Source organism: Carettochelys insculpta, chromosome 2, assembly GCF_033958435.1.
Source record: "Carettochelys insculpta isolate YL-2023 chromosome 2, ASM3395843v1, whole genome shotgun sequence".
Lineage (NCBI taxonomy): Eukaryota > Metazoa > Chordata > Testudines > Carettochelyidae > Carettochelys > Carettochelys insculpta.
This window is the reverse complement of record NC_134138.1, coordinates 182,642,235-182,666,462: the sequence shown is the minus strand read 5'-3', so window position 1 is coordinate 182,666,462 and position 24,228 is coordinate 182,642,235. Positions and strand designations below refer to the sequence as shown.

The 24,228-nt window shown below is 41.3% G+C and overlaps 1 protein-coding gene across 1 annotated transcript in view; it reads right to left on the bottom strand.

The window, feature by feature from the left end:
• GLI3 (GLI family zinc finger 3) overlaps nucleotides 1-24,228 on the bottom strand; it is a 315,057-nt gene that overhangs the window by 15,743 nt on the left and 275,086 nt on the right. The window contains exons 11-12 of the mRNA XM_074988081.1: nucleotides 2,902-3,051; nucleotides 1,971-2,135 (exon numbers count right to left, since the gene is read on the bottom strand). Coding sequence (XP_074844182.1) covers nucleotides 1,971-2,135; nucleotides 2,902-3,051 — 315 coding nt within the window. The remainder of the gene's footprint in view (nucleotides 1-1,970; nucleotides 2,136-2,901; nucleotides 3,052-24,228) is intronic.

Sequence of the window (24,228 nt, the reverse complement as noted above, 5' to 3'; positions counted from 1 at the left end):
CAAGGCGATGACATTGCGACAGTGTCTCAGCATTGACCACACCTAATAAAATCCATTCCTCCTCCTTGATTTTGAAGGGAGCACAACCCACATTATTGTTACATGTGTGACAAAAGTAGGAACATAGGCAAATTCTCCACCAGAGTAAACTGTCATAGCTCCGCTGATGCCAATGAAGCTACAACAATCCCCAAGGGATTTACCATATTGGATCAGATTCCTGGTTTAACCTAATGCAGCTTGCCTGTATTTAACGCCCAAAAGTTCAGAGAAAAGCGAAACTCTTCCATTTACCAAGGAGGAAATTTATTCCTCATCCCCAACAATTTAAATGCCTAAGCACGTGATCTGATGACCATCGTCATTCAGATCTCGCATAACTATAAATATTCCTTAAGGTCATAAATTTATCAGCTCACCTTTAAATGCCATTAAGTCAGTGGAGTTATGTAAATTTATATCAGCTAAGCATTTGGGCCTATAGCAAGGGTGAGCAACGCTGGGGGCGGGCTCCTTCAGAAGGCATGACATTTCAAAAGGGGGGTGCAGCATCATTGGCTGCTGGGTGTCAGGCTCATCCATCTCATTAAAAATGTTAGAATGTGTTAATGTTTTATATATGTGTATTCACATTTACATACCCACTACTAAATGTTTTACACTCTATATACTTATTTTCTTACATGTGCCGAAAGGGGTTTTTTTTTATATGAATATATTTAAAATTTCTATCCATTTGGGTTACATTAGATGGGTTTTGGAGAGCCTGGCTAATTGCAGTGACAGAAAGTGGTGCCTGATGTAAAAAGCTACCGCACCCCTGGTCTATCGCACCAGTACACTTGACTGTGAAATATACTTCTGGTAAAATTTGTGGTTTGTTTGTTTGGTTTTTGCTTTTGTTGTTGCATTGTCACCAGTGCCAGAAAGTGATGTTCCATCAATGACATTAACTAAATGTAGTAATTCACTGTTGAATGTGTAATCTAGAACTTAAAAAGCAGAGCAAAACATCCCGATCCGCCTTGTTTGTGCCTGATAGGCTATAAGGGATGAACAAACCGATTCCAGAAAAGTATGAACAAATACAAAGCTGAGTTCAAGTATTGGACAGGAATCTACTATCATGTTTCAGCAAGTCTAGAAGTTTGAGGAGTTCGTGCATCCATGTTTGACCTGAATATGGAGCTATACAATGCTGTCTGGATGCTCTAGACACTGCAAAATTTGTACAGCATGCCATCCCTATTGAAAGGTAATGGTAGATCTGGTGGGAAATCACCAGAGAAAGGTGACCTTGCTTTGGAATTGGTAGGAGTTTGGAGAGAAGAAGAGCCACAAATTCCAGACTGGGGAGAAGGGAGGAATGAAGCTTAGGGCAGAATCTAGTTGGAAGGGCAAGATAGAGTGAAATGTAGAAAAGAGGGGTAGGGAGAAGAACTCAGAAGTTTGGACAAGACAAGCCCCTTTGAGATACTTACACATTTATCCATAGCAGGCAGCAGTAGAAGCTTAATCCCATTCCTTCTCCTTTGCCATTCACTTTATAGGGAGTCAAGAATGCTCAGCAATTTATACAACCAGACACCAAAAAAACCTCCAGTCAGTTAACTCTCTTACTGACCAGCCAGCAGATGTCACCACAGAACCACAATAGAAGACTTAAAACGTTGGGAGCAGAGTGTTCCCTCCACTTCAGGGAGTGAGAAAATTATTACTGGATTACAGCCTTTTCATTCTTTACCACACAATGTTACCCTCAGATTAGCCAGCCGGTCCCCTTCTTTGATTCTTGTTAAAATGACAAGGAGTTTCTTTACATCAGCACACTGTTACATGATTTGAGGTCATTAACTTACTTATTTCTTGCTTCTTGAGGATTTTTGTGTCTGTATTTCATAATACATTCTTTTGACAGCATTTTGTCTGTGGGCAGTCAGAGCCCTTTCCTGGCCTATGTCCTTGCTTACCTCATTGGAATGAGTCCTGTTTTGGTGCTTGGCCCTATCGGAGGCATTGGAGAATGCTTTGTTGCAGCCCTCATGCTCACACACATATGGTTTCTCTCCAGTGTGAGATCTCAAGTGTGTTTTCAAGTTTTCTAGTCTGGAGTAGGCCTTTGTGCAACCTTCAAACTGGAGACAACATGCACATTGGGATTATTCTACACACTTGGACTTGGAGAAAAGTTAACCAATAAAATGAAAAACCCAAAAAACACCTCAAAGACCAGAAGCTTTTCCAAATCCCGTGTGAGGGAAGATTTCTTTCCTTCCCTTGAAATATGGCACACATCACAGGAAAGTACTTCCAGGACTGTGTAAACCAGCAATTACAAGCATGGTATAGTAACAATATGTCCGTGCTTGTTTTAACACTTAAAACCATCACACAGTCACTAATTTTTCTTGGTCAGCACCAGGATCTGGATGCTCTTTAGTGAGGGAAAGTGATTTTAAACACACAAGCAAATGTCTTAGTGCATGGTTAAATAATATAGTTTTAAGGATACAACAGACTGTTTAGTGGACAGACTGGGCTTCATTCTGCCCTGATATGTTGAACCTTCTCAGCCATACAAAGTGGAGATTACCATGCTGTCATGGTGCTGTTTGCACTAACATTCCACACAAGTCTAAACGGGATGGCAGTGGAGTGGTAGTGGAGAATCAGGCATTGTCTACAAGATGGTTTTTGTTTTTTGGAGTTTTTTTTGGAGGGAGGGGAGTTTGGCAAAAGTGCCAATAGAGTTTACACTGCCTGACTTTTAGTGACATTGCTGTGTCGAAACATCCGTATCACTAAAAGCTGTATAAAGTAGACATACCCTCAGTCCCATTATGTTCCCCAAGTGATCCTATGCATCCTGGTCCAGTCTAGAACTCTGTATTGTTTACTCACAGTGCATTTGTGTGGCTTTTCCCCTGTGTGTCTCCTCATGTGTACCACCAACATATACTGGGCTTTGAACGGCTTCTGCTCCCGGGAACAATCCAGCCAGCGGCATACAAACTCCTTCTTCTCTCCATGTATGTGGTCATTGTTTATATGCTGAATAGCGACAGAGAGATAGCCATGTTAGTCTGTATTATATCAAAACAAAACAACCTTGATAACAATTCTTCTGATTTGTCAACCTTGATAATTTTTGGACCACTGTTCTATATATATTGAGTCTGTTCCAGTATGGATATGATCTGAAGAAGTGGGTCTGTCCCACGAAAGCTCATCACCTAGTGAATTATTTTTTAGTCTTTAAAGTGCTACATGACTGCTTTTTTGTTTTGTTTATATGTTATGTAGGTACAAACAATATTACAGTTTAACTCATAGATGATCAGGTGGCTCCTTCTAGCTTTAAACTCTATGACGTTCTATGACTCTGGCTGAAGACGTTATTACTTATTTATTAAATATTCATATTATCAGAGTACCCAGGAACACTACTCATGGATCAGGGCCCCGCTGTGCTAGGCACTATATACCCACAGAACAAAAAGACAGTCCCGGCTACAAAGAGTTTACAATCTAAGTAAACTGAAGGCCTCCTGCATTAAAATCAAAGTGAAGCTTTCCACTGACATCAGTAGGGTTTGACCAGGCCTGAGGCACACAAAAATATTAAGTTGATCATAGGTGGTTTTTTTTGACACTTTACTCTGGACTCAATTTACCTTTATCATATCGAGTAATAAGTCTTATTCAAATGCTCTATGGCCGTGTCTACATGGGTAGCTTCTGGTCGACAAAACTCGCCAAGCATCTACACGGCTAAAGCGCTCTGTCGAGAGTTTGTTGGCAAAACTCAGCTGTTCAGTCACCTGCATTATCTCTGGAACAGTGCCTCTGATGACAGTGTTTTGTTGACAAAGTGCCCATGTAGACAATTCTGTCAACAGAGAGGGCTTCCGGTTCCCCCTGCAGCCCTGTTTGCAGAGCTTCCAGTCAGCCGCTCTGCTGAGAGACGGCAATCCGGCTGCTCTCTGTCAACAGAGCAGATTGCTCTTTCTATCTCCTTTTATGTGTAGATGCAATCTGTCGAGAGAGGTACTGTCAACAATGAGGTTTCTCTGTCAACAATGATTTCGGTCAACAGAGGCTGCCGATGTAGATGTAGCCTATGTGAGTAATCGTTGCTTTTGCTGACTTTATACATATGTAAGTTTTTCATTCAATAAAATCAGTACAACTGAATTTCAAGCCACCCATTTTGACTCACTCCACGTTTACAGCATGTTTTGTTTTAAGTGGATATATTTACTTAATGTGCGCCTGGAACAAATTACATATAGCAATGATTTTTTTTTTTTTAATCCAAGTGGAGTTCCCACCATTCCAGACTTCTTTTGACTTTTTGTAATGTAGCTGATCTCTCATTAAATAGCTTTTCTCAAAGGGTGAAGACTTAAATATAGCCCTCCAAAACACCTGCACAGCTGTCATTATAGAAAATGGGATCTCTGTTAAGTGTCCAAAGTCAGAATTTGGTTCTCTGTGTTTTGCTCTTTCTAAAAGGTAACTTGTGCTGTTCTACTCACTACGACAACACATTTAAGGTTTCACATGATTAAGTTTTCATTACGTTCATGGATGGAGTGCTGAATCAGGATCCAGATGTTGTAACACAAAATCAAACTGGGGGTGGGAGGGTGGGAAGGTTAATTGTTCACATTCTTTGCTCAGCTTCAGAAACAGCACCCTAAACTTAGATTTTCAAAGAGTCCTAAAGGAAAGAATGTCAATAGGGTTTGGTTACCTACTACTACTGAACTTTCTTTGAAAATCCCAGTCTTTATAACTTTGTCATTACAATTCTTCAATTGTTTTTGCAGTCTTCCTAAATAGTCTTTCCCATCTTTTCTACTAGGTGGCTTCCTGTTTCAGAAACTGCAGTTCTCTCCATTAAGGTAATAATATTAAACTATTTCCAGAGTTTAAACTTGATCTTAGTATCAGAGATGAAATCAGTATCAGCTCCATAAGTAGCTCACAGAAAAGTCAGACTTACAGAAAGTCAGTAGTTCATACCGGAGCACAAAAAGATAATGCTAATCTAAGTCCTGACAACAATCAGAAAACCAAATAAAATCACTTATGTTCACAATTAGAGTGTCCCCATGGCAAACAGATGTGGTTCTCCTATAAAAGATGACTGTTCTCTTTCTGGTTTCTAAACTTCATTACCATTTCTTAAAAGTCATGTTGGTGCACGCAGCATCTGAACAGATGTGCTGGGCAATGTAATCTTTAAAGGTTTATGTTTCAAATGCACATCTCTGCAGTCCATTCATATTACATAGGGCTGTACCAAAAAATACAGATGGTCAATGTTTTGAAACGAAATCAGAATAGTAAAGAGAAGTTTATGTGCACTCATATTTCCTGAAAGGGGGGGGAAAAAACCCTCAAGAAGTGACTGTACAAGTCAACCTATAAAATAAAATGTGAATAAAATGGTTCATAAGGTAGATAAATACACTGAATACAAAACAATTGGTGAATGTAATGTAAATCGTATTCCTTCTTGTTTAAATAGGGACAAGCAGTTAATTTTGTTCTCTTTTAATTATAGCAGCATCATTTTATCTACAGTCAGATAGTGTGCAAATCTTGCTACTTTTGCCTAGACAGCAATGATAAAATCTGACTCTTACTTCTTCATCCATACAACCCAAATTCTCACCTGGGCCCTTATCAACTCCTGCCCTCATTAGTGTAACCATTTCTCATTGGCTTCCCTAAAATTCAACAGGTCCCACCAATCCATGCAAGATGTAGGCAGTAGAACCACATTCCTAGTGCTTTGATTGTCATTCCACTCTTAAAATCCCTCCACTGGCTCCCTCCTTCTCCAGAACATCAAGCATTTTGTGATTGTTTTCAAGACACTGCATACTTTTGCTCCTCCCTATTTATCTCTCAGTCTTCCTTATCACATTACCCTTTCCCACTCTCTCCTTCTTCCCTCAGTCATCTTCACTTTCTTCTATGCCATCTCAAAGCATTGAATGTCCCCACTAAACTGCTCTGCAAAGCCCTTCTCATTGCTATCCCTCATCTTCCAGGAAAGTCTAAAATAATTGGCTGCCAAAGTCAACTGTTAATCCACTTCATTTACTTTAACCTTGTATGAGCTTCTTCACTACCTTGGAGGAAGGGGCAGAAACGTGTCAGGGACATGTGTAAGGACATCGGAATGGTAGTTGGCCATTGATGGAAGAGGAAGAGAAGATGGATGAATTGGGTGAAGGCATTGCAATGTGCTAATCCCATGTAAGGAAGCATATAATGTTGCAGAACACAATAAAACACTTGCCAATAAACCTGATGGTTTTCATCACCCTGATGGCTTTGAGTCAGATTCTGTCCTTCAGTCTGGATTGTACCTCAATCTGGGAGCTGTTCACTGATACAGAGACAGGCAGAACTAAAGCATTTTACTGGGCTAGTGATGATTATTTAGCAACATATACATGTGCGACTCGATGGCTGAAAAACTTGCTACATACCAATAGAGTTAATGATCTTACAGACAACTGCCATGTAAAATGTTCATTAGTTCATGGACTTCAGTATTCAGGTTCTTTCATTCTGATAAGTACATTTGGATTTTGAATGGTGTTTTTGGCTCTTTGGTCACCATTATGAGAACAAATGAATAGTCTTTAGCTTGTATGCTGTGGCATAAGAGTATTATGCAAAGCAGAAGCTTTGATACAGCACAATAAGGATTTATGGGGTTTCAGTTTATAATCTGTTTGTAACCTTATTACACCCATGAAATGTCACATTCCAGGAACTAGATCAGAAGGATTTTTTTTTCCTGGTGAAATTGAATTTTAATGTAATGGTCCTACTGTCTTACGGGTGTGAAAAGACAGTTCTTTTAATTTTTGTCTGTTATAGGCCCTATCTTTTTAAGTCTTACTCATGCTAGTAATCCTAACTAAGGCCAATAGGCTCATGAAAGCCAATAAGCCTACTCCCTAGAGTAAGGATTACTCACATACGGCTCTGCTGGACGAGGCTCCATATTATTAAAATCTTCTCATCTGAAAACTGAAGCTCTCTTAAGAATAGAAAATTCCACACAATGTCGCTCTTACACAAGTGTGATAGAGCCCCCCTCACAAATAAGGCCCTTTAATAGAATGCTGTTCACCTTCATGCCAATTGAATGTTAATCATCAGAGTTAAATTAGTTCTGTCCCATTTTCTTTTGTTTCAAGGGTGCTGCTGTCCTAAGCATATAACAGAGCTGCAAAAATACTGTAACAGAGGGACGTATAAATGGCAATACTCAGTGCCAGCATAAGAATTTGCAACTCCATTAAAATCAAGGCTGAATTTGGCTCATACTCTACTGGAAAAGTTTAAAAGAACCAGAGATTGCAAGCATGATTTGGAGATGCCCTAGAAACAAAAGTAGTCTATGGTCCCATCCTACTGGCAATAAATAATAAAAGAGAGTCTAAAATGCGCAACCAATGCAGGTTTCATAAGCCTTACTCACAGCTTTGCACCACAACAGAAAATGCAATGAAATATTTGAGGTCAGAACTGTCAAAATATCTCTTTGGCTATGTCTACACAAGGCTAAGAAAGTTGATTGCAGATATTCTAGCTAGGGGAATTGCGTAGCTAAATTTGACGTATCTGCACTGGGTTAATTTGGCTGTCTATAATGGGGAAGGTCGGTAGAAGAATTTTCCTGTTGACCTCCCTTACTCCTCGCTTCTCATGTGGAGTACAGGGGTCAACCGAGACCCTTGAGAAGTCTTTTTTGCACATCCATACTAGATATGTGAAATCGATCCCTGAAAGATGGACTCTGAGCAGGTCAGTCTCCAGTTAGAGTGTAGACTTCCCCTTTGTTTATTTTCTCCTTTCTGTGTATTGAAAAAGAGCACACAGGGATACCCTGGAAGGCTGCTTGGTACTTCTTTGTCACTCATGTATAAACAATGCTCAAATGTGTTTTCCTGTTAGCCAAAGAGTAGCAAGAGACACTATCCTTTGACATTGGAAGGATGACTCAGGAGCAGCCAAGAAGGAATAGAAAACAGATCTAATTGAGGATGCATTGGCTCATACTGTAAGGTTTGGAGGAAAAACAGAAAAGTGTGGAGGAAATATCTCAGTTTATTTCATACACAGAATACTTTATGCAACATACTGAATGAGAAAACCAGAAATGAAAGGCATTACTTGCATGCAATGTGCAAAGTTAGTGGTGCAGTAGAAAGCATAACATTAACATTCCCAGTTCGGTTTTTTTAAATAATATCAAAACAACTTGAATTTTCATACTAAGTTGCTGTAAATTAATTTCCCCATGCTTTCAAAGAAAAAGTGAAAACGAACAGTCTCCACTAAATTTATGGATTTAGCAGCAGTACAAACTGGTCACTTTATGGGGCAATCTTCCCATCCAAAGTGCCCGGGTATACAGGGCTGGAAGATAAGCAGAACTGCTGCAGTTACTCTGCATGAAATGGAGGGTAAACCACAGTGAGTCAGGCTAGGTCTATGCTACAGCAGAAGATTGATCCACTCAGGGTTGATCTTCTGCAGTTTTGTTTTGCGTATGTGCGAAATGGCACTTTTCAGGATCAAAATCAACCCTGGAAGTCCTCACGAGTGGCAAGGATTAAGGAAGGTCGATGGGAAAAATGCTCCCATCGACCCTCTTCTGTGTCGACAGCCATGATAAGTCAATTGGTGTAGCTAAAATTGCATATTGGCACTTGACTTCTATGTCTAGTATAAACATGGCCTCAGTGCAGTGGAACAGCCTCTAAACTTGGCGCACCCTGCAGCTGCACAAAGGGGCAGGTTGATAGGTCACATGTTGCACAAAGCCAACATTCCAAGGCTTAGTTTAAGGGGCATCTGTAGTGCAGACTGAGGCCAGCAATACAAACTGGAGCAGAATAGTTGAGTAGCTGGACTCAAAAAGGGCATTTGCCCTTCTAGAGACATGGTTATGCAGCAATTATGTAAGTGCCCATTCTTGCTTCCATGACTCATCACTGCTGCCAAATTAGGCAGTTAAGCAACAAGGAGATGACATCAGAGCAGCTGCTTCTCCACCGGCTTTCATTATAGGCTGTCAGGCCTCTTCCCTGGTGACTGGTAAGAAATGGAATAAACAAGATAGCCAGAAGACAGTTCTGAAAAGGAGCCAGGATATAGTTATGGGACTACCTCACCATGGATATCCCCCTCCCCAACAGAAATCACTGAGGGAGGCAGAACTTGCACGTATGTTGTATCAGCCCTTGTTCCAACAACAGCCCAGAGGAGACTTTTTATAAATTATCCAGTCAATGAAATCCAAATCTGCCCTTTGCTCACTGGTTCTTGCAGCAGCTCTGCAGGGCACACTGCATTCCTTATAATTATGGTTTCCATGCCCACCCATTTTAAAAGTTCTGCAGCACTTGCCTGGAGAGCCAGTACAGATCCTCCCTGACCGTTTTCTACCACTGAGCAGCCTCAGGAGCAGTCAGGCCCTGAACAGCATGGTAAGCAGCAACGGGAGACCAGCGTACCCTTCGCTGCTGTATAAAGATGAGTAAGTGTTTGACCCATGATCTTAAGGTGGCATAAGCACTTAAGCCATTTTTTGTCATTAAGAGAGAAGAAGCACATAAGCTGCTTTAAGTTCTTCTGGTGGCATAAGCTTTTAAGCCACTTTTAAGTTCTTAAAACCAAATACAGCTTCTTGCCTTACATAGAAAGTGTGGTCGGAGACACCTGCCTGCCCAGACATTCTAGTCAGCCCTCTCCATCTCTTCTTCTATGTCCATTTCTTATTTTACTACAGTTGCCCAACTTGCGTGGGGCACTTCACAGATGATTCAAATACTTGAGGCAGATCATGAGTACATGTAAGCTGATGATATGACTCTGACAACAATTAATACCAAACTGAAAATCTGGCACCAAACAGGTCCATGCCTCTAAAGAATTTACAGTTCAAAAGTCTAATCTTTTCATTCAGGTGTTGATCCAGTCCTTATTTTAAGGACCATCCCTTTACCATTTTGAACACTGAGTTGCAGCTTATGGTAAGTGCACTGTATACTTCAAGGCTGTACAAATGTACACTTAAGAGAAGAATAAATTATATGCTCAGGGAAATAGTGTTTCCTTAAGATGTCCTTTATTATAAAACATTTTTCCTTACTTTTCTTATGGGAAATATCACCCAGAAATGTTGGTCAATCTACTTCTCACCTTCAGTATAACTGAATACTCCATCAATGCTCTGAGCTGGCTTCAGTTAGACCTTGTGTGGTTTATCGAGATACTACTATTGTTAGTCAAATTAAATATGCATATTAGTAGTTATGATTTCTTTCTGCTCCAGTTTTTACCTTATTAGTGGATTCTGGGTGATTTTTTCATTCATGCTTACTTCATAACTTTCAAATTAATGAGTTATCAACCAGCTGAAAAAAAACCTTGTTCATGCAACTACTCTTCAGTGAAAACTACATACACCTTTATTTTCAGAGAGAAAATCTTTCTGAATTATGGGAAGTGTGGTGATTTTACTATTTTTTTTTTTACAATGAAAAACATTTTCCCAGTTGTTCCAGATTTCAAAATTACTGGAAAGATCTGCTCAGTACAGTTAATAATAATTTTTATAACAATCAAATAATTACCTAAAGAAAGTTTCATTCAAAAATGTGACTGTTCCAGAAATTTATCAGCATGTGAAAACCAGGAGGGATAGTCTGGAACACCATATATCTGTACAAGTGATGCCAGTTTAATAAATGCACTAAAGAGCAAAGAATGTCTGTACAGTAAGTTCAGATAGGGTAGGATATGTATCAGCATTTAGGTATTTTAAACCAATAAGAAATAGGCATATGCATACTTTTACAAAATCCCACCTATGTCTGTCAATCTTCTACAGCATGACAAAATAGTTAATTAATCTGGAAGTCTGGTTAATTTAAAAGCCAGTGTCATTTCAACTTTTCATTACCCTGTTGTTAATGTTACTTTTTCTGATTCCCAGCTTTGTTCCTTGAGGGTTGGTTAAATTCGAGAAAACTGCCAGTGAAAAGTGGAGGGAGCAGAAAGACCGAAATTAGAAACCCAAGTGGAATGGGAAGTAGCAATGACTTATAACCAAACAAAGAGGCCAACAGAATTAAAAGGAAGGGGGTCAGATGCAGCAGGAGAGTGGAGGGAGAGCAAGTAGGTGTGCAATACAAACAGTTGAAGGTAAAGAGATGAGTGGAGAAGGTAGCATTAAGAAATGGTGGATGGTGGGAAAAGCAATGGAAAGTGAGAATGGAAGAGAGAAGGCTGGAATGGGACAATGGAACAGTTAAAAAGTTCACACAGTAGGGAGAAGACTCGGAACTCAAAGGGAACAGAAGAGAAAGTAGCAATAAAAAGGAACATGCCAGAGATCAGGAAAGGTCTGTGGGTGTTGCAAAGGGTACTAAACAAAAGAGACTGAGGCTTCATCTATACTGGGGTGTTAAGTAGAATTACCCATACGTAATTCTAGCTATGTCAATTCTGTAGCTAGAATCGACTTCTCTGCAATCGACTTATCTGGCTGTCCAAACAGGAGGAGGTTGACGGGAGAGTTTCTCCCATCGCCCAGTGTAGACACACCCAAAGGAAGTGGAAGAAGGAAAGTGGACACAGTGTTGTGAGAAGAATACCCACTAGCACTGCTTGCCCCATTATCAGATTAACCACAGAGGCACTAACAATACCTACACAGTAGCCTAAAAGAAATAAAAAGGTGGTTTTAGTCAGACCACTACACTTTTAGAGAAGTGCTAAGTAAAGCTGATTTACCTCAGCAAATTACCACTTGCCCCTTGTGACATATGTTGGGCTGGTTGCCATCCTGTCTCTGGTGGTGCCTACACTGAATGGTACCTATGTATGTGAAATGCATGGGGCTAGGCACCATGGCTAGATTGTACCCCAGCCAGGCAAAAGAGGAAACATGGTGAAAGAAGCTTTCTTTTTCCCTTCTTTATTCCTCATGTGCCTCTGCACAGGTGCCAAGCATGGCTCTAATTCTTGCCTGAGCACGGCAAGAATTCTTGCCTGAGCACAAATACAATGTAAATCTCTTTTCCCTCCAAATGGGCTGGAAGGGATAAAGGACACAGCCCTCTCACCTTGGCAGGCAATAGTGTCAACACTACATGCAAGTGGGAAAGCATGCAGCATTGTCAGGGTGTGTTGTGTGGCCGGGGGTGGGGAGAGAACGGTAGTGGCTGCTTTATGCTTCAGGAGATATAGTAAGTGAGAGGTGGAATTCCTCCATAAGCTTCTTGTTGGGCAGCTTCCCTCTCCAACGCCCTCTTCCCCAGCACAGGATAGCCATGGCCTTCTATTATTATATAATACCTGTATTACAAGGGAATCCACTGGCCTCAGTCTGGATCAGGGGCCCACTGAGCACACAGAGAGGTTGCTCTTGCACCTATGAGCTTACAGTCTGAAAAACCAGGACTACTGGGAGTGAGGTGGGCAAAAGAAGCTGTCGAATACAACCTAGCTGCATTTTGATGCTCATTCACCTGCGCCATCATGAACTGGAGGGTTTCTAATTGTCACCACAGGAGAAATGGGTCTTGAGTAGTGCCATTATCAACATGGACACTAGTTATTAAACTGGAATATGGGATATACTAATATAAAAGAGGATATATAATAAGAGATATATCCCAGCATGGGTGTTTTCAACTTGCCTGTGTTTCGTCTGTTAACATAGATTTGATTATTTGTCTTTACTTTCCTGTAATAACAAAAACATTCTCAATTTTGTAAAATGAAAATGTTTCCTATTCCCTAATCTGTGTGGGGGTGACATATGCTCCAAAATTTAAAGCTTTTTCTTTTGTTCTCTATCAGTCAACTCTGTAGTTGTCTTTGTCGCCCATCAATAGGTTAAACATATCCAGCTTGTATGTCTAAATGCTAAAGACAGAGAAGTCCCCAAGGATACGTCAATTGTTGGCGCATGTACAAAGAAAATACTGTATTTTGCTCTGAAGAGCTTTCTGTGGCAATTTAAGCACAGTGAGACAGACACAATATCCTGGAGAGAGGAAAACCTGCCTTATTACATTCCTGACCCAAGAGAAAGGACCTGCCCTTAGGACATAAAGGGAATCAGTGAGGGGAAAAAAGAGAAAAGTTATCTAATCCTAAAAATAACGACAGTAGTTCAAAATACAGCATGCCCTTTATTTTACTCTCTGATATCATAGCTACACAGTATGTATAAGACACAGCATGGACAAGGCAAACATAGTTTGCTGTTTAGGCTGAAAAGGGATTTCTTGAGACTGCGTTTTAGGTTTCCATCCTTTTATGTAGGCTTTGGGATTTTAGGGAGTGTGTAACATGATCTTATACGGATTTTTTCCCAATAAGATCACAACTTGTTCTTGTTTCATTTGATACACCTACCTACATTCACATACATTTTATATCCTGAGTCTGATAATAGCAAAATATACCTCAGAAAAAGTGGCATTTTAAATTTCCTGTGCAAGTTCAAGTAAACATAAAGTGATGGGCAAAACCTGTGGTTTTTACTTCTTAATATCAAAGAATGAGCATATGCTGTAATCGCTGCAACAACTGGTGTGGATGTTAATCATTTTACAGCTCTATAAAAGATGGTTTAACGAGTTCTCAGTTCTTTTTCTCCTCTGATGTTCCCTCACGTGACATAACCTGAAACTGGAGTACCATCTCTCCGGGAAGAGTGTTACATTCCAACATTATTTAACAGGGAGGTTAACATAGAAATAGACATTTTAAGGAGTTCAGCCTTTTCTTCTCTTTCCTGAAGGAATTTTACAATATACTTAGATGCTGCTGTGCGACAGAAGCCTTGCCAATCCCTTTCATGCTTAAGTTTATATGGTATGTGTATGAGTCCAAGAAGACTATCAGAGTGACCACATTCTGTGAAACTGAACAGAAAGCTCTGCCCTCACCTCACCTCCAATTGCCCAAATTTGGGGATCTTCTGGGTACAATGCCAAAGTCCATCTATTTGAATGAGTCCTGGGAAGGCATGATGGGGGTGAAGCTGCTTTGGGCACCACATGACTGGTGATCTCATGATGTACAGATACATAGGGAAAAAGCCCTGCTGCTTTGGGGTAAAATTTCCCCATTTTCAGATGTGACAGACACTTAGAAAGCAAATTTGATTTGGAACGAGGTGTAGGCTCCTAAGGGCCTAAATCTTTTTTAAAAATGGGGTCTAGGCTCCTAAGTCATTTAGGCACTACTGAAAATGGTACCTTTGGTCACTTTTAACTTTGTAGCTAGTGTCCTTCAGTGTACTAGATGTGTGTCAGGCCGCCTGAGCTTTGGATGGTCTTTCATAGGTGATGTATTACCTGTTATTTATTATATAAAACTCCACACCAAAGAATGACTCAGCATAAGGATCACTAAATATACTAATAAAATGACAGGGGACCACATGAAAGTAATATTTTTTCTTAAAAGGTCTACATACTCATATCTCACCATAAAGATCAAGCTAAAGCAGCCAAGAAATCAACTCAGAATAGTAAAGATACAGAAGGGTGGCATGAAAAGGAATAAATAAAACCAGGATGTGTTACATAAATTGTGCAGCTATAATGACCAAAGTCTGTAAAAATTGCATAGCAGTTCAATGGAAGGTTTTGAAAAGAGTATTTTAAATAAGATTTAAATAAGTAGTATTTTAAATAAGATTTTGAAGAGTTCCAATCAACCACACTAGTACAATGGGTTATCTATCTACATGCTACCCGAAGATAATTTTGCTCTACTGTTTTATTAAAAATTCTTATGCTCATAATGGGGGAAAGACAGACAGCAAAGAAAGCAGAGGGCAATTAAAGTGATCTGCTATCCCGAGTATGTTAAACATATGTATGTATATACTGAGCGCATATATATATATATATATATATAGTCAAATAATATATATATATTATTTGACAAATTGTATGAAATTCTTTTAGTCCAGCAGTTCAGATGTTGTCTGGATTCTGCAAAGCCATGAATCTTTCCCATTGCTTTTAATGGTTTATAACTAACCACTGTCCTGCTAACACTGATCCTCGGAGAATAAGAAAGAGGGTGCTCTGCAACAGGATATTCCTGTATAAATCAATCAAAAACATTTTTCTTTTTGAACAGAGTTCCACCCATGAAAATTTTGGTGCTTTATCTACAGTTTTAGACCACCAAACAGCAGGTTTCTAAATCTACCTGGATTTCCCCTGTGAATAATTTTTGAAAACTGCAGGTTAAATTAGACGACACACTAAGCCCCTTTTTGCAAATAAAAATGAGGACCAGATCAATGTTCCTGCTAATCTTTTTCATCCACGTGTGGATTTTTCCTTACACGCATGGAATAATTTTTTTCTATATGCACCCAGACACATGAAGGTGTGTACCACAAGTAAAAACAAAACCTAGCTGTGGGTGCTTTACTAATGAGCTGGGCAACGTGTGAATTTCTCCTGATCGGCTTCACAAGTTCACAGCTTACATTGAACACTGGACCAGCTCTATCCCAGAACTGGCAAAGAATGAAGGAAATCTTTAGCAGATTATGTATATTTTTACAACTTTTTTATGACAGAAGAGTTGATGAACAGGAGCGAGACTAGTGTATTACTTTTACGTAATAAAAGGAATACTGTGTTATCTTCTCAACCACAGATGGGCAATTCTGATCACCTTTCTTTGTGTAATCTCATCACATGCAGTAATATCATCTCTGTCATCCCTGTAAGGCATTATACATGGTCCTGGGCTTTTTCTATTGACTACCTATTTGGAATTAGTCTTTCCAGCTCTTTTAAGGTACCTTTTTTGAGCTTGTTATATAATATGGGCCAGAGCTACAAAAGGCTGTAACTCTTATCAGAAGGCAGATTGTTGGTATCTTCTGGCACTCGTGGCTATAATTATGTCCCCTCACTCAGCAACAGCCACTCCATAACAACATCCCCACCAGCTCTACAATCAGCCTTCCAAATGCCACACCATTCCTGCTGCATCCTCCTGCAAACCACGACCCAACTGTGCATTGTGTCTTTCCATGACTAAACCCCATAGCTCTCTGTGGGCATGTCACCTGTCTTGTTTTCTGTGCATACAAAGCCAATAGTGGATACGTCGAAGCATTTTGTATTATGAACATGTTAATGAGATACAATGCAATTAATTGGAAGGAATTTTACAATATACTTAGAAATACTGAACTTAATTGGAATTTTCCCATTGACTTCAACAGGGCCAAGATCTCACACAATAAGTCTCCTTTCCAGGCAATTTGGGCACAGGTGTTTTTGTGGCTTCGTAATCTATGGCAAAAAAGGAGTGAGATGAAGGCTAGCTGGCCTAGGATCAATCCAGAAGGTATGAATGTGATGTCTATTAGGAGTGGGAAGCATTTTTAGGAATTGGTGGGGATCGTACCTGCTGTGAGAACATTGTCTTCACTTTGTCAAGTTGATGTGCAATCTTAGCATCTTGCTGGTCTCACTTTTGCTCCCAGATATAAGGAGCGGCTGCTAATACATCCTTTCATCTGCTGATGGCCAGAAGACTGGTTCCTTTTTCTCAGATACAGACAACAACACAGTAATCCTTGCCTTGCCAACTCAGAGCCCAATTACTACAAAACACTCAGCCTGAGGCCAGGTCTACACGAGGCCAAAAAGTCAATTAAAGATGCCCAATTCCAGCTACAACAATTGCACAGCTGGAATCGACATATCATAGATCAATTTTTCTGGCTGGCCACAAGGCAGGAGGTCAATGGAAGAAACTCTCCCAGTGACCTTCCTTACGCTTCATGACAATGAGCGGTACCAGGGTCAACCGTAGAGTCCTGATGGTTTGATTTAGCGCTTCCCCAATAGGTGCGGTAAATTGAACCCCAGAAGATTGACCCTGAACATGCCACTCTAACCATAAGTATAGATGCACCCTAAGGCAATGAAGACTACTCATAAGTGTTAGGTAGCACAGAATGCAATTGCTAGCCATATACAGAAGAGAAGTGAAGAGCACATATTTCTGTTCATTCGCTTCTGCATGAAGTTATAAACCTTAAGGTAGATCTGGCTTATCTCAGCAGTCATACCTTTCTCTGTGCCCAGTTGTGGACACTGGAATTTGACAGAAATGTGCTAGATGTAAAACATCAGAAGAAATCCCCAAGAACCAATGGACCGACATTCTTGCTGATCAGCCTTTGGCTTTGTAATTCTACCTCATCCAAAAACCCATCAGAGCTTGAGCCTGGCACCTTTAGAATACAGTTTAAACACACCTCTTTTGTTTGGGCATTTTACTAACTCTTAAGAGCTGGACTCCCCTTGGCAATTAATTTCCTGGCTAATCATCTGCTGGCTCTGATCCATTCAGAGAACGTGGTATATTGTACAGAGATGTGTGTAAGTTTGCAAGGCACATGCTCCCTGTTTGAAAAACGTAGTATTTCTGTTAACTTAAACCAGAGATGACATACTTAAAAGCTTGCTAATAGCCTGAGGTAACTAAATAAACTCAACATTTGCAGTTCTCTTTAAATTGAATATAGGGACTAGTACAAATACTGTTATCTAGTTATGGCAAAACTGGAATATTTTACAGTGCAAAAATGATAGGCAAACAATGCACCATTATTAGCTCCATTCACTTGGCAAGACAATTAGTAGTAATATTGCTAATGATGATGATTTTTAACATTAGCATTTAATTTCTCTGATTTTAAGAAAAATAAGAGAGAAAAAAGTAAAGGACACTAAATCACCATCCACCCTTAAGTGACATATTGTCATCGTACCACAGAACCGGAAGGGACCTTGAGAGGTCATCCTGTTGCAGGTTGCCAGGTTCTACAGGCTCACCCTGGTTTCAGATTTTAGTAACCTTCATAAAGATGCAGAGCTATTCTGATGACTCTCCCATGCAGCCAGACAAGCTGGTCCTGATTAGCTCTGACAAAGAAATATTTAGACAGAGACAGAGGGCATGACAGACAGACAGAAGTCTTAAAGGGAGAAACAGCCTGCCATGGGAGGAAAATTATTCTAAGGTCTGTGGGTTTTGTTGTTATTTAAGAATAAAGGTTAACTGCAGGAAGGGAAAATTTGGTATCATGCCCAAGAAGTATGTTCTGTGAGGAGCAGAGTGAGAACATCAGCTGCTTATTTCATTTATCCTAAGCTGAAATATACCTAACTGCAGCAATCGTAGTTGAGGAATCCTAAACTGAGGAAGCCTCTCAACTGAAGCAACACAGTCTCAGGTGAAAAGCAGGGTGCAGACTATATTTGACTTCCCTGTCTGCATTAACATTTTCCTACCTAATCCTGCTGTGGGCAAACTTGAGCCTCTCACGTTAATTCATGTGAATGATAACTGTGCAACAGAATCAATGGACTAATGAGCATTCAGAGTAAAGACAAACAATAATTTTCATAAGAAGGGGGCCACTCCTTGAATTCTGATAAGTTGTCATGGGCAACACATTTCTACTATACTAATGGAGAGGACGCAAGGTCTGGGAGGGAGTTTGGGCACAGAGGGGAGCTGCGTGCGGGTGCAGGATGTAGAGGACCAGGAAAAGCTGAGGGGTGGGGGCTCTGGGAGTTTGGTGCTGGAGGGGGCTCCAGGCTGAGGCAGGGGATCGGGATGCAGGAGGCAGTACAGGGTGCGGGAGGGAGTTGGGTTGCAGATGCAGGCTCTGGCCTGGAGGTGCTTACCACAGATCGCTCCCAGCCAGCAGTGTAGCAGGGCTCAGGCAGGAGGTACCTGTATGCCGTGGCCCACAGTGCACCTGGAGGCAGCCAACTGCTACTGGTGGGTTTCTGTGAACCCCTGGGGGGGAGAGGGGAAAGGCAGTGGGTCTCTGTGCACTGCCCTGCCCGTACGCACTGTCCCCTATAACTGTCTTTGGCCAACGGGAGCTTGGAGGACTCTGCGGGGGCAGGGGAAATGCACAGAGCTGCTTCCCCCCTGCCACCAGGAGAATGCAGAGAATTGCCAGCAGCAGCCAGACGCTTCTGGGAGCAGCATGGGGCTGGGACCATGACAGGGAGGCAGCTTGTCAGAACACCCTGCTGCACCACAGGATTTTTATTGGCCCAGAGATTGCAAGCGGGCAGCCAAAGAGCTGCAGGCAGCTCCGAAGTTGCAGGTTGCCACCTATCTTTTTAGTGTTTTCCTCAACTAATGGGAGTCAAGGTGAGCTGGACAAAAATGTTAGACAGGCCAGGCCCCAATTTAGTGGATTGATATTGGTAGGGCCTGATCCTGCTCTCATTGGAATGTAAGTCTAAACACTCACGAAATTCAGTGGAAGTTGGATCAGGCCCAGATGCAGAGAAAAGCATGGTTGCAGGTAAGCTGCTAACTAAAAGGAATGGCTGGACCTTGCAGGGCCGTTTAATCTCCTCCTTCCACCTAAAAATTTAATGGGTTCCCACCTGCCACCATGCTGCTGCTGCTTGTTCTTTTAGCACTTTCTTGACACATGTAAGAGAGGCTAAACCTAATGAGCCCAAGTGTCAGCACAATATAAATGACTGCAAGGGAAAACTTGATGCATGGCTCAGGATGTGAAAGAGGAATGTCCACCATTGTTTGTGATTATGGATCACATCACAATCTAATAGCAATTTTTACTTAATCAATAATTTCCATGCTGAACAGACAGCCCTGTTACAGAGAATCGACAAGCAGGTACTGATAGCGACAAGCCTTGTTATTAATCTTTACCCTGCCAGCTTATCAGCCAAACTACTGTAAAGAGCACCACCAAGATGGATCTAAAAGCTGGTTTTCTTTCTTCTTCTTGTTTTTTGCTCTTTATTCTCCCTTCCCCCCAACACTTTTGCTGGTACAAAATGTTATATTCACTTTACATGCTAAATTTGAGAAACCTGGGGCTTGGATTACACCAAAAGGCAATTCATATTAAGCAATTCCACAAATCAGTGGGACCTAAACTAGTGCTCAGTGTTAGCCATTATAGGCTAATAAATCATACTTTCTCTTTGAGATGTCAATCGCCAGTGCGCTTTGTAAAAATGTTGGCATCTGTAATTCAGCAAAGCCTTTTCATCTTGAAATAAGATGATCCAGACTGATAACAAGAATAATCCTCTCTTGATCAAAAAAAAAAAAAAATCTGCATTTTACCAATTAAAGCTGCTGCCAGAAGCCAAACAGAGCAGCATCGAGACTCCACTGAAGTTTATCTCTGCTAAACACAAGGAGGAATACAGTTACAGCTTTGTTTCATTTTCAGCTTGACTACTTTATCTCACTCTAAAAACTATGGCATCTCAGCCCAGTGATATATGTAAGAATGGTCTATGCAAACCCCCATACCTACAGCACTCACCACCAAACCTACCCACTTCTGACAAAAATCACCACCCATTCATTTTATTGATTAGATGACCAGCACCTTGAGGAAAAGTCACACGAGTATAAAAGTTGCATAGCAAAATCACTGATTTTATTCCATTGAGATAAAGGGACCCACGGCTTGTTTCTATTAAGTTACACAAATAAAAGTTTCTGAAAATGGAAAAAAAACGATAAAGGAATAAAGGGTGCAGAATGACCGAAATTTTAGTGCCAAATTTTCAGAACTGTCTAAAATGCATCAGATACATTTAACGACACACCCAGCAAGCCTTCACTGCCACATTCAAAGTTGCCATTTTGATGCCTGATCAAGCATTTACACATATAATAACTTAAAGCAGTGAAGTAGCACTTTAAAGACTAGCAAAACAGTTTATTAGGTGAGCTTTCGTGGGACAGACCCACTTCTTCAGACCATAGCCAGACCAGAACTGACTCAATATTTAAGGCACAGAGAACCAAAAACGGTAAGCAAGGAGGACAAATCAGGAAAAGATAATCAAGGTGAGCAAATCAGAGAGTGGAGGGGTGGGGGGGAAGGTCAAGAATTAGACTGAGCCAAGCATGCAGACGAGCCCCTATAGTGACTCAGAAAGTTCCCATCACGATTTAAACCATGTGTTAATGTGCCGAATTTGAATATAAGAGCCAGCTCGGCTGTTTCCCTTTCCAGAACAGTGCGATAATTCTTCTTCAGTAACACACATACCTTTAGGTCATTGACAGAATGCCCCATTCCATTAAAATGTTGACTAACTGGTTTGTGGATCTGGAGTGTTTTGATGTCTGTTTTGTGCCCATTGACCCTTTGTCTAAGGGAGTTAGAAGTCTGTCCAATATACAAAGCATCTGGGCATTGTTGGCACATGATGGCATATATGATGTTAGTAGAGGAGCATGAGAAAGTGCCTGTGATTCTGTGAGTAACCTGGTTAGGTCCAGTGATGGTATTTCCAGAGAAGATATGTGGACAAAGCTGGCAGCGGGCTTTGTTGCAGGGAAAGGTTCCAGGACTGGTATTCTTGGAGTATAGACTCTGGCTGTTGTGTTAGATGGATACTACTCTATCCTGTGTCAAAGCCATTCTCTGCAGCAGCTTTCTGCACAGGAGTGAATTTCACTCAGTGTATATCTGCTAGCCCATGTGTGCTCTTCCCAGCACACTGCACTAGCAGGCAGCAATCTGTTTTGCTCCAGCTATGACACATGGGTGCGGAACAGCCTGTTGCTTTGCCCTTTCAGCACATTTGACTAAGCACTGCTTATTTGGGCAGCATATTCAGGATTTGGTCCTCAACTGCTGTTTTAACCATCGTATTAAGTAGAAAGAAGTTGCCAGTGTGATGGCACAGCTAAGCAAACCAGCTAATGAACGTCCCAAAAATATTAATTTCTGCAAGAAACCCCTATACTTTTTGTACTTAAGAAGCACAACAACGCCCTTTGCATTGCATCATACTTGGACCTTCCCACCTGTGCGGCTATTTGTGTTCATTAAACTGTGTTTTGCAGCTCCTTGTTCTTTTCCGTTTCCAGCTATGTCTACACGTGCACACTACATCGAAATAGGCTATTTCGATGAATAACGTCTACACGTCCTCCAGGGCTGGCAACGTCGACGTTCAACTTCGACGTTGGGCAGCACCACATCGAAATAGGCGCTGCGAGGGAATGTCTACACGCCAAAGTAGCACACATCGAAATAAGGGTGCCAGGAACAGCTGCAGACAGGGTCACAGGGCGGACTCAACAGCAAGCCACTCCCTTAAAGGGCCCCTCACAGACACAGTTGCACTAAACAACACAAGATCCACAGAGCCGACAACTGGTTGCAGACCCTGTGCATGCAGCATGGATCCCCAGCTGCCGCAGCAGCAGCCAGAAGCCCTGGGCTAAGGGCTGCTGTACACGATGACCATAGAGCCCCGCAGGGGCTGGAGAGAGAGTGTCTCTCAACCCCTCAGCTGATGGCCGCCATGGCGGACCCCGCTATTTCAATGGTGCGGGACGCGGATCGTCTACACGTGCCCTACTTCGACGTTCAACTTCGAAGTAGGGCGCTATTCCCATCCCCTCATGGGGTTAGCGACTTCGACATCTCGCCACCTAACATCGATTTCAACTTCGAAATAGCGCCCATCACGTGTAGCCGTGACGGGCGCTATTTCGAAGTTGGTGCCGCTACTTCGAAGTAGTGTGCACGTGTAGACACAGCCTCCCTGGCCCCCACAGCACAAGTGGAGAGCAGTAGTACAGTAACAAGGTTTAACCATGCTGAAAGAGAAGTGCTAATTATAGAGCAATTAAAACGGAACTGATTTCATGTCTCTCTCTAAATCCCCTTTTAAGTCCTCACAGTTTTGGGAGTGGGGTATTTGTAGTGCTCTTTCTATTTAAAAAAATAAACACAGACAGAATGACCCAATTGTTTTTTCCTCAAGGGCTCACTGGTGGCCATAATCCACAGCTTATATATACACTCTGGAACGGACCATTTTGGGGACCCAGTCCAATGCTCACTGGCATCAATGGAAGTATTTCCACAGTCTCCTCAAGGCTTAGGGTCAGGCACCGAGTGAGCAAGAAAGCATAGCTCCTCTCAATACAGCCCTGGGCTGCACAAGGCATGATCACTCCAACAGACTGGCCGCCTGCAGACCACAGAAAAGATACATTTTGAAGGTAGATGGGGATGTGCCAGACCCTCAAGGCTCCTGACTTTGCATGCTGCATGTGGAAAACAGCTGTTTGGCAGCCATTAAGTGAGTCTGGAGTTACTTAGCCTCGAAACCAAGAGCTCTCACAGTTACTTTTGATAGGGGTCAGAGGTCCGGGATGTAATTTACTAGTATATTTTTCAACAAAACATTCTATCCGAAACGTCTAAAGAAAAAAAAAAGTGCAAGTTCTTTGAGCCTTTTTACTCCTACAAACAACAACTCCACACACATACACTCTAGTCAAAGAGTTGGCAGCTTGTGCCTGCTGAACCTGTGCAAGAAGTTGGGCATTCCTCCTTATAATCACTTTTTTAAACAAACTTGGGGTGGGGATTCAAAATCTAAGAACTAAAAATTCACCAAAAACCCTCACTGCCTGCGCTTCCCCTTACTTTCATTCCAGATCTGGGGACAATTACAAAACAAACAGACCAGGTGCTGAAAAACTTTTCCATAGTTCTCGCTTACCTCTAAAAAGCTTCCTCCCATCCCCATCATCAAGTCAAGGATATGGATTTCAGCCAGCTCACCCTACCGTGCGAAAGATTTCTCTGACCTGTAGTATTAGTTCTCCACATTTTGTAAATGAGCAAAGTCCAGACCCAATAAGGAAAAAATAACATTGTTATATATAAAATGCTCAACCTAGAAAATAATGATTCAAAATGATGGTCAGATCTCTTCTTCTGTCCTTATAGGTGAAAGAAAATGTAAGTGAATGATTTGGGGCAGGAGATGTCATGTTTTTACACTGCTAAGCACCATGAATTTCTGACCTAGTAGAGGCTGCTAGGTGATACTGTGATAAATCTGAATAAATCAGCATAACACACTGAAAAAAGACCTTTCATATAAAAAATACATTAAATACACCTCATTAGGCTCATTTAGATAATTAAGCCCTTAGTTCTTGCAGCTGTCCCTTTGCAGATGGTACCCACATACACTGTCAGGGTAGAGCAAAGAAAGGAAGACTACAGCAGTTGACTAGCCACATTTGAGATGAGTTGTATGGGTAACAGTCTATTTAAAG